Source organism: Mesitornis unicolor, unplaced genomic scaffold (assembly GCF_000695765.1).
Source record: "Mesitornis unicolor isolate BGI_N332 unplaced genomic scaffold, ASM69576v1 scaffold53086, whole genome shotgun sequence".
Classification (NCBI taxonomy): domain Eukaryota; kingdom Metazoa; phylum Chordata; class Aves; order Mesitornithiformes; family Mesitornithidae; genus Mesitornis; species Mesitornis unicolor.
Window position 1 is genome coordinate 3,608 of NW_010191377.1, and position 10,566 is coordinate 14,173.

At 41.7% G+C, this 10,566-nt stretch overlaps 1 protein-coding gene across 1 annotated transcript; it reads right to left on the bottom strand.

Moving 5' to 3' along the window:
- Positions 1-357: 357 nt before the first annotated feature.
- MTRF1 (mitochondrial translational release factor 1) lies at positions 358-10,213 on the bottom strand. Its single transcript, XM_010186706.1, has 9 exons — positions 9,778-10,213; positions 7,661-7,752; positions 6,751-6,832; positions 6,412-6,519; positions 6,148-6,320; positions 4,874-4,991; positions 3,567-3,703; positions 1,895-1,993; positions 358-579 (listed from the first exon to the last, which is right to left on the bottom strand). The coding sequence occupies exons 1-9, from the start codon at positions 10,211-10,213 to the stop codon at positions 460-462; spliced, it is 1,365 nt and encodes a 454-aa protein (XP_010185008.1). The 3' UTR covers positions 358-459.
- Positions 10,214-10,566: the final 353 nt, after the last annotated feature.

Here is a 10,566-nt window from a genome sequence, read left to right on the forward strand (position 1 = left end):
TGGGATTGCTCCCTTTGCTTTTGTATACTCACTCTAAAAAAATAAAGCACTGTAATACAGAGTGATTTTTAAGGGACCAAATCAATGGATAAAAATAAGTAGTATTCATGAGGCCAGATTCTAGACTATGTTAGGGGAGCTTAGGTTCTTTCACCTGGAGAGGGACACTTTCCACACCCAAACCAAAATGTGCACTGTGTGGCATTTCTTCTGCTCCATCACCACGACTCTGTATCTTTGCAGCTGTAATATTGTCAAGGACCAGCTCAACAAAGCCTTGCTGCCAAGACAGAAGGTATGTGCTGTCACTAATTCAACCCATTTGCACCACAATATAGAAAAAGTAGTATCACACACTGAAAAACAGAGGCATAGATTTTAATCAATCCATCGTCCAATAAACGCATCTGTTTTATTTTGGTACCAAACATGTTTCTGCTTTAGCTCCACGCAAGGTCTTCAGCAGCCTCCTTCTAATCTCTGTAAATTTTCCAGGTACTCGGTGACAGCCTCAATCTCTGCGAACTCCAGTAGTCTGTTGATTAACTTATCCAGTGCTTCTTTCCCACTTAGGATTTCCTATGAGAAAAATAACAGGCAGAAGCATCACTGAGCGTACAGCGGTGTTATTCTGAAATACTGACTACCCAGAGAGGGAGCTCCTGGAATGCTCCACTTTGCCTGGGGTCTGGTCGGTGCATCCACTCTCTCGCCTTTGTGGCTCCCTGTGTGAACGTAACGCGGTGTGGTGCACAGCAGCGACTTCTGCTGCTCCTGTGAAAAGGACATCGCTTCTGGCAGCAACCAAAGGAGCCACTGGTGCCTTCCTGAGTGCTTTCACGTAATCCAAGCATTTACAGGAAAATCCCCTAGTAAGAACCACCAAGGACTGAAGGCTCTAATTCAAATACTGCTGCTCATGTCAAGAACTGGTTTGTTTTGCAAGTGAAGCTTAACTGACTTTGTCAGGCTGTTCATGGTTTCAGTTTCACTCCAGGAAAGTAACGAGCTCCAACAGTAAACAACTGAAAAGCTTGACTAACAAAAGTCATTTTTATACAGCCATGGAGCTTCTTCCCATCCTCTGTCACTCTGCTATTTGTGTAACTATTCCCCACTCCACTAAATATGAACCATTCCACACTCAGCATGCCCTGTCTTCTTTGAGGTTACCCAGGACATCTGTACAGTTCGAAAAGTGCTGCTTCTCATGCAGCAGCACTTACAGTAAACTGGGTACCTAAGACCCCTAGTGAAGGGTCACCCTAAATTTTGTCCTAAAATTCAAAGCATTTTTCATAAATTTAATGCACAAAAATCCATTTTCCCTGTAAGAAAACCCAACAAATAAATAAGATTCAAGCCATATGTAGAGATTCACTCAGAAATAAAATATCAGGTAGTCTTAAAATGAAAGCACCCCGTTTCAGTTTCTTACAACTGTGGCTTGTAAGGCAAACTAAAGAAATGTTTTTCTTCACTCCAGCATTAAGGGGTGAAGGAAGGACTTGGCCTAACTAAAAAAAAGTCCTTCTTGACAGCTTTTTCTTTTGGCTGTAGTAAGCTTCACAAATCCGAAATTTCACTTGTCCAGTTTGGCCAAGGGACTCACAGAGTTCTCAAATGAGGACTACGCTCTTGATAATTTCTCACTTATATAGTAGGAGAAAAATACACAGAGAAGCAGGCCAGTCAGTTATGGCCTATGCCAGTCATCTTTAACACTACTCTACAACACAGCAGAAAAGGAAGTTTTAACTCTAAATCTACAACATTCTGTCAGAGCACAACTGGCTTTCTGATATCCTCATATATTGTTTTCACCAAGTTTATTTTTTCTTCTTATGGCACACAGAAGTATCTAACTTTAAAAACTCTCAAAAGCAACCATTACCTTGATGTTGCGTGCATCATAGGAGATCCTGTGGTCAGTGACTCTGTCCTGGGTGAAGTTGTAAGTACGAATTCTCTCTGCCTGGGCTCTCGTTCCTAACTGTAGTGAAGCAGCAAAAAAACAAATTCTACTACATTATGTTTTTAAAAAAATCAAATATGACTCTAAAATATAAAAAACTTCAATGGATCAGCCTGTTGCACCTACAAACCAGTCACTGGCTTCTCATACGGGGTTTTTATAATAACGTGGCATTACTGAACTGTATTATTCTCTATCCCAGTCCAAGTTTTAACATCCTCCAGCACACTACTTTCCCACCTCTGTAGCTGGAAGAATTACGACTCTTAAAAGTCCTGTAAGGCAAGAGATATGTCTATACATGTCCTTAGTTCAAAAATATGACTGCTTTTCTTTCTCAGGGGGTTGTAGCTCCCACGAAAAATAATGAGAGTAGGAACCAGTAATAACAGAAGCAACACAGAAAACGTGTGGCAAAGCAGATCCACTGATGTCTGGCTGTCCGAAAGAAATCAGGAATACGAAGAGCAGTCCTCTAGTGGTGAAGTGCAAGAGTGCAAGCAGTTCTAAGTTTTAAAACAGAACTCCCAATGTCGCATTGTGGTTTAAGTCTGTATTAAAATGGAGAATTAAATGCTAAAAACTGCTTAGAGAAATAGGTGTCTGCTTCAATGGACCTTTTTTGAAAATTTCATCTGCACCCAACATGAACATTTCAAAACAAGGAATTTACTGAATAAATTCTGAAGCATTAGGAAAGGTAATCTACTTGTGTCTGATTTTTGGTAGTATTCATATAAATGTACATCTAAGTCCTTTACGTAGCTTTGCAGGCTCTCACGCTAAAATCAAAGATAAAAGATAAATGGCTCGCTGCTTACAATGACTGAGTTAATAATCTGCAGGAACAACACACTTAGATGCAACCTGAAATTAGTGCTTAAGTAGCTAAGCTGGAAACTTTAGAGTACTGAATAATTGTGTAAATATGAAGTGTTTTTATTCCTGTCGATCACTGCTGAAGTTTGCACCACAAATGGCAAAATACTCAAAGAACAGAAAAAGAATGACAGCGTATTTCAAGGGAAAAGCACACTTTGCAGCATAACTTGAGGTAACTCACTTATGGAAGCTGCTTCTTCCTTAAAGTGTTACCTAAACCGTAGCAAATGAACTGTTACCTAACTGCAAAGTGGCAAGATTGTTCACACACTTGTTTCTTTCAAAAGCTCTGTATGTTCTTATCAACTACTCTGGTTTAGAAACAGGTTGGAGAACTTCTGATCCTAGTTTTGATTGAAAATATCTTTTAACCGACACTATTTGTCTAACTCTCGCCTTAATGCAGGGATTCAGCACCTGATGTTGAGTGTTGCCTTTTGGGTAATTCCAGCTGCTCTTTTGACTCTTTTCTTTCCAGCTACAGTTGATGTCCCTTTTTCATTGCTGAGAAGTCTACACTAGCACTGAACTGGGATAAGTAAAAAACAGACTTACCATCCTAAAGCAGACTTACCAGCTTAATATACAAGATTCTCCTTTGTAAGCACACCTGGTTAGACACACACACGCTCACTTGCTCTGTCACTCGGACCAGAAACAAAGCTGCAGCACAGCACCCTCCCCAGTTTCAGCACTCGCACGCTCTCACCTGCAGTTTTCGGGCGTTCTGCTCTTGACTCAGCTGTTTTTCAATGATCTGCTGGTACAGCTTCGCTCGCAGCGTCCGCAGAGCGATGTCCTTGTTCAGCTGCTGCGATCGCTCCTGCTGGCACTCCACCGCCAGTCCTTTACAGAGGGGTTCAAGAGAGCGCAGAGCAAAAGCCCATTATAACAAAGCACAATCAAGCTACATTAATTCTAACACATTGGGCAAATGAAACCTTCCAGAGCTGGCTTGTAGGGCAAACACACTGGTCAGAACCATCAGTCTGCTTTTAAACTCTTCACAGCTGCACCAGGGGTTTTGCTCAGTGCTACAGAAAAGTCAAGGATATTTTAAAAATTCATGAAGCAAACGAGGTTCTGATATTGCCTTCAGAAAAACAGGTTCACTCTAATTAGCTGTCACTTGTTAAAAATGTAATTTGCACAGCCTATAAAAGCATGTTTAAAACAGTGCAATACAAGTTTCTAAAATCTTGGTCTAGATAACCTCTTGGAAACCGGATAATTCATTATTCTAACAGAAAATGGTGTCTAAACAATACTGGAGAGTCTTGAACTTAATTATGAATAATGAAATAAGGTGAAATAAAGCTCTTGAAAAGAATTTCAGTACTTATTTTTACTTCTCATTTGATTTCTGAAATAAAAAGGCATATAGGAAACAGCTGTTTTCAAGTCACCACTGGAATTTCCCGTGCCTAAAGCGATGCTGCATCTGGACAGATAGAAGCCCACTGAATGTCAATAAAAACAAATCCTGAGAAAGAGAGAGCAGTCCAGTATAGACACTACCTTCCCATCAGTACACATTTTCCTTCCTATTCAACGTGTGACAGCATTTTCTAGTACTGAATGAAAACCTTCAGGTCTCCTTTCTCAGGCTTATAACTACACAGGTTCCAGCAGGGCAAAGTGCACCCTCAGCTGCCAGTGGCCATTATTCCTGAGGGCACAGAGCACACAGCATAAATTATCTACATCTTCCATCCCATCCCATCCCTGTCAGCCTCCATTTGTTCTTTCATCCTTCAAAGGCCGTGTGTTCATCAAGCACTCCCTCTGAAGACAAAACTGGCATCATAGCAACTTGCTGACCATTGTGCCACTGGTACAGAGCCCTCTTCTGCTCTGCCTTGCTGAAAGAGGGGCAGAACAAGAAGAGGCCACTTCCTTTTTTTGGTATAAGGCCCAACACTTCAAACTCTTGAGAGACAACTTGCAGGATCAGAAGCTTTCTCTTCAGGACACAGATCCAGGGTCACTACAAGTATGAAATACAGCCAGGCTTACCTGTGGGAAGGTGGACAATTCTCACAGCACTGTCAGTTTTGTTAACGTGTTGCCCTCCCGCTCCTTTGGCCCTGAATGTATCGATACGCAGATCTTTGGGATCCACTTTAACGTCAACCTAGAATCAAAGAAAATCACTACTTTCTGCTCATTCTAGAAATATTTTGACTGTCAGTAACACTTGGTGTCAAAAAAATCACCTCTCAAAAAGCTGCTCCCTTACAACGGTTCCTGAGTAACAGCTATAATTATTATACTTTTAAAAAATGCAATGTCAAATACCTCTGCAAAGCAAGTGATGCTTTAAATATTTCACTTATTTTTTCGAACTCTTACTCCAGGTCCTTCCCAAAACAAGGTATGTGTGTGTATGAAACAAAACCAAACCATCAGCTTTTTGTAAAACCCCTTGCTTTGGCAAGGAGACTAAGAAATTACCAAATAATCAAAACCTACTTCTAAACAGCAGTCCACAGATCTTGTCCATGAATCAAACCTGAATGATTCTTGCAACGCTGCTTAAAAACATCTGAGGAAAAAGCATGTGCATTCAGACCCAAGTAAGGATTGCAGCACTGGAAATACAAGTCCATGATGACCTGGATCACAGTTTGAGCTCAGTGGACGGGAAAGGAACATCCAGATCTGATCAATGTTGCAAGGAAAACATTACAGGGAAGCAAGAGAATGAGCAGGGAAAGCCTACAGGATTTGGTTTTATTTATTTTGTGTGTAAACTGCTGGTTTAAGTGAGACCTGTTGGTATCAGCAAGACCAGCCAACACAGCCGCTCATTCAATTCAAAGCAGACTGTCCTTGATTTAACAAAGGACACCAGTAATTTAAATGAAACAAAAAAACTCACAAGGACCTGCATTGCTATGCAACACCGAATATTTTCTTGGACATATTCCTTGTCTCAATACATAGCATAATTTAAAATTGGCAGAGTCATAGCAGTCAGCTCTGTGAGTGCTGGGGCAGGAATACTCACTGAAACGATCATTGATTTACGTGCCATTTCAGGCAACAGCAAATGTCTGCAAAGTTGCTTCTGATGACCCATTTAAACATGTAAGGTGCAGAGCCACGGACTCTGTACTTTCAAAGACTTCCAGAGGCAGGGAACTTGTGGTTCACTTGCTGGGACTGGTACAGAGTTGATCAATAAAATCCCCAAACAGTAACAGTGACATGGTTTTAAACAACACCAACTCCAATGCCAAAATGGGTGAGCAGAGATACCTCCCAATCCCAATTAGCAGTCACTTTACCTCCTCTGGCTGAGGGAGGACAATTACTGACATTGTCCCCGTGTGAATACGCTGCATTCTTGACGACAGGCCCGTCTCAGGGATTCGCTGGACTCGATGAGTCCCTCCTTCATATTTCAGATGCCTGTAGACGTCATTGCCCGAAATATGAGCAGCGGCGTGATGCAACCCACCTAGAGAGACAAGCGATGTGTGACAAATACAGCACAGAAGCACAGCTTTTAATTTCATTGTCTTGGTGCAATGTCTGAAGAATTACTGTACCTATCTCAGCTGGGGTATAGTTCACAACGTCGAAGGTCCAGCGTTTGTAGTCCGCGTAGTTCTGGTACATCTCAAACATTTCTTTAGTGAACTGCTGGCAGATGTCTCCTAAAAATACAAAGGTGCTACAACATAAACAGCAGCTCGCAAAGTGGCAGCCACCACTTTTCAGAGTTAGCTGCAGCTCTTACCACAGCCATTAGAGAGACTGATACCCTGCTTTAGAAAGTATTACTTCATACAGTTAAAGTATAAAAAGGCATTAAGAATAACCCGTAAGAGGTTTAAAAATGTTGGATGGAGGTTTGAAGTAATCTTTACTGTGGGGACTTTGCTGACCTCCAGTTGTTCTGCCAGCTGTCACTTCCAATATGACAGGACTTCTATCATATTTTTCCTTTGGCACTAGAAGCTGGAAAAGCTGAAAAGGAAAAAAAAAAGGAATGTCACTATCGCCTTCATGACTCTGTGTCTCTCCTTAATCGAATTTACAGCCAGCCTTCACAATTGCCACAACTTGAGCACCCACAACCACTGATTTCTTCTGGCAAACTATTAACTAGGATGAAAAACTGCCCAGTAGCCACTGAAACTCAGTGTATTCGGAATGGAAATGGTATATGCTGGTGCAAAGGTAGCTGAAAATTTGATCTTGCAAAGTCAGGTGCCAGGTCAACAACTCCAGCCCCAACTACCTATGAACGCAAAGTTATTAGCTAGAACCCAGCCAATCTTTGCATTAATCTTATTTTTCAGAAAGTCCCATTTCATATTATCTCAATCCAAACACAGAAATGAGCCCAAACATAGAGCTCTCCACTGAATCATTTCAGCTTCTCTGCTCATAATTAATTTCCCTGCTCATGGGGTCCTGTCAGCTGAAGAGACAATGAAAGACCGCAGGTTCCAGTCAGAAATATTTCAGGAACGGATGCTCTGCTGCCACAAGCAGTTACCAGGATGTCACGTCAGGTCTCAATAGCACAGACCCACCGTTTTTTTCAATCCCCTTCAGCATTTGCAGACAGACAAGCAAGCAAGCCAAAATGACCAGAATAATAAGCTGCTAAGACACAACTCAGTAAGAAGCCTACTAATAATTAATGTTGCCACTTCTTTCCAGGGAGAATAGACAAGCTGGACTTCTGTTTCATTAAATGCAAGTGTCAGAAACTACTGGTAGGATCACAAAAGAACATTTTTCTGACAACTTTCTTTCCAAAGCCATATAATTTTACCTCAGGCTCACCTTTCTGCACAATGTGCTGATTTTTCTATCCAAGGTTTCCTTCTCTTCTAAGGCAAGCTCTAGAAGTTGTTTCTCATCTCTGTTGTCCAGCTCTAAATTCCAACAACAGGAACAGATGTTAGCCAGTCTCACCTAGCTGAGACCAAACTGTAATACAGAAGAGAAACTGTAACACAAACACACGCATGGCAGCACATAAAAGCTTGCAAGTGCATTTTGCCAGCATGGAACATCAAATAAGAGCAGCCCAGGCCAGGGTGCATGTTGCTAACTAAATGATGATACTTTTCAGGTGTTCTGGAAGAGGAGCAGATATCTTACCTCTAAATCTCTACCTTATGGCTCAAAGTCTGCATCAAATAGATGCCAATCCCACCTGACAGTTACTCACTCTCAGTGATACTGATGGGTCTGTCACACAGATTGGCAAATCCACAAATGGATTTGACAAAACACGTCAAAAACGTACCTGCAGGCAAGAAGTGCCTCAGTTTCCCTTACTACAGTTTTTCATGCAACAAAATGTTTTGTTTCTAGACTTGCCCAAGAACACCCATTACTCAACAATTTGTAGGCAACCCATTAAGGTGAGCACTACAAATAACAGTACGATGATAATAACGAGGTTTCTAACCTTCTGTCTCTTGCTATTCAAGAGATCACTGAGATGTGGGAGTTATGGATGCAAGTCATGAGGATGTGGGTGACCTTAATTCAATGCTGCTTTGCTTAAGGAGATTGCCTTCCCCTCTCTTCAGCACGTGAGACCGCAGCCTAGAGTACCATGTCCAGGTCTGAGCTTCCCAGTACAAGAAGGGCATGGAAACGCTGGAGTGGGTCTAGTTGAGAACCACCAAGATGGTCAAGGGCTGGAGCAAAGGACGTATGAGAAGGGGCAGAGAAAAATGTGTTTGCTCAGCCTTACAAAAAGCAGAGGGAGGGGAGGTTTTATTGTAGTGTACAACTACCTAACAGAAAGACATCGAAAGATGGAGACAGACTCTGTATATCATGATAAAAGGAGACATAAATTGGAATATGGGAAATTCTGACTAGATATTAGGAAAACTATTTTCACCCTAAGGGTGGTCAGACAGTGGAAGAGGGGCTCAGAGAGGCTGCAGAATCTCTGTTCTTGGATATATTCCAAATTTACCAGCTTTATTTCAATATGGCTTTTACTGCTCTGTCAACATCCCTTGGTGCTCTCTGAATAGCACTGTGAACTTTCATCCTCCGCCATTTATACCACTGCCTACTCACTTCTCCTCTCCGTTGCTTTCCCTTGCTCCACCTCTTTAATGTAGCCCCATTCTCTCCAGGCCAATGTTTCCCTTTCTTGACTTAATACTCACTGGTGTAGCAGAATCAGCAATATCTTTCTTTTCCTACTGTGTATACCCCCTCACACTTTTAACAACACTTCTTTCTCAAAATGTTGCACCGCTTATTATTTTCCATTATTTCACTCCCTGTGTACTTTCTTATTCTTGAACGGTATCAAAAACAGTGATGATTTTAAATTCTGTGTTATCCCAACTTCTACTGTAGCATAGTATTGAAAAGCAGCAGCTTCTTAGACAACCATCAATTTTTATTCCTTGAAGGACTCCTCAAATATTTTCAAAAAAGTATTAGGTTTTGCCATTTAAATTGGAAGCTGACAATTCAGGGCCTAATGAAAGTTCACATCTTTTGCTCAGTAAGCATCAATGAACTGGCTAGATGGAATCCCATTTTAAATGACACCGGTGAAGTCTGCATCTATCTAATGTACTAGGCTTGCTAAATATTATTGCTTCAGTTCACACTACTCTCAGTTCTATAAAGAAACATTATAACAAGTATTTCCAAACTCTTTCTGCTAGATGAATAGCCCTGGGCTTCCAGACGGTCGCTGTTCTCCCAGGTTGGCTCCATTAGGACCTGAAACTGATATGAGGTGAGATGAAAAATGGGAGAATGTGGCTGGATGCAGAAAGCCCTAGCAGCACACAAGCAGGCAGGACCACGGCTGGTGTGGCTTATTTAAAAGCTTTCCTCAAAGGCTGGTCAATGAAGTTTACTGCAAGCGAAGCTCCTGGTTTGAAACAAGTAAGTAGATGTGTTCTCCTTACCTCTGCACATAGCTTCCAACTCCTGAGCTTCTCTTTCAGCCTCCCTGATTTCCTGAAATGCAGCTGCAATGGGGGACAGGTCAGCACATCTTCTCCTCAGGGTTCTCTGCTCAAAGTCATTTACAGAGTCAGCATTTAAGAGATGAGTGACCTGCTGGTATTCCTTGCTTAGAGTCTCCAGGTACTTCTGCACAGCCTCATGCTTCCACAGAGCTCGAGAATCCCGATGGTTTTTCCTATGGTGACTGGTAAAAGACAGAGTGAATCCAGCAGTGTCCAGGAAAGATTTTGGCCTCCAAAATCCACAGTTGTGCAGTCCCACCACATAACCTATCCTCTTTGCAACAGGAGGGAGGAGACAGCTGTGAAGTTGATGGTGATGGTAGCAACTGGCAAGGAGGCTCTTGAACAGACAGACACTTCGGAAGGGTTTCATTTTGTTTCTTATTTTTCCACCACCTGAAATCAAAACTAGACAGGACACGGACCACTTCTGTTATCTAGAAAAACAGAGCATTCTATTAAAAAACTATTCCTGTTTTAGTCCTGGTTTAAGCCAGAAACCCTTATGAGCACCATTACACTGACTGAGGGTTGGAAAGGGCTCTTCCCTCACCTCCTCAAACAGTTTATTTATGCTGTGGAAAAGATACGGTAGATGCAGCTTTACAGACAACAGCTTCATTTTGCCATGCATCTCATTGGAAAAATCCAACCATTTCATGCCTCACCAGTGAAAGAAAAACGTTGCTCAGAGGTGCAGAATTATATATATTATATTATATTATA

Bases quoted from the DNA above. Each gene is read 5' to 3' on its own strand.
- MTRF1 (XM_010186706.1), bottom strand. From the start codon at position 10,213: ATGAAACCCTTCCGAAGTGTCTGTCTGTTCAAGAGCCTCCTTGCCAGT. The intron at 6,321-6,411 runs GTACAGTAATTC...TTGTCTCTCTAG, and splicing joins CTATACCCCAGCTGAGATAG to GTGGGTTGCATCACGCCGCT. The intron at 4,992-6,147 runs GTAAAGTGACTG...CTTTGATTCTAG, and splicing joins TCCTCCCTCAGCCAGAGGAG to GTTGACGTTAAAGTGGATCC.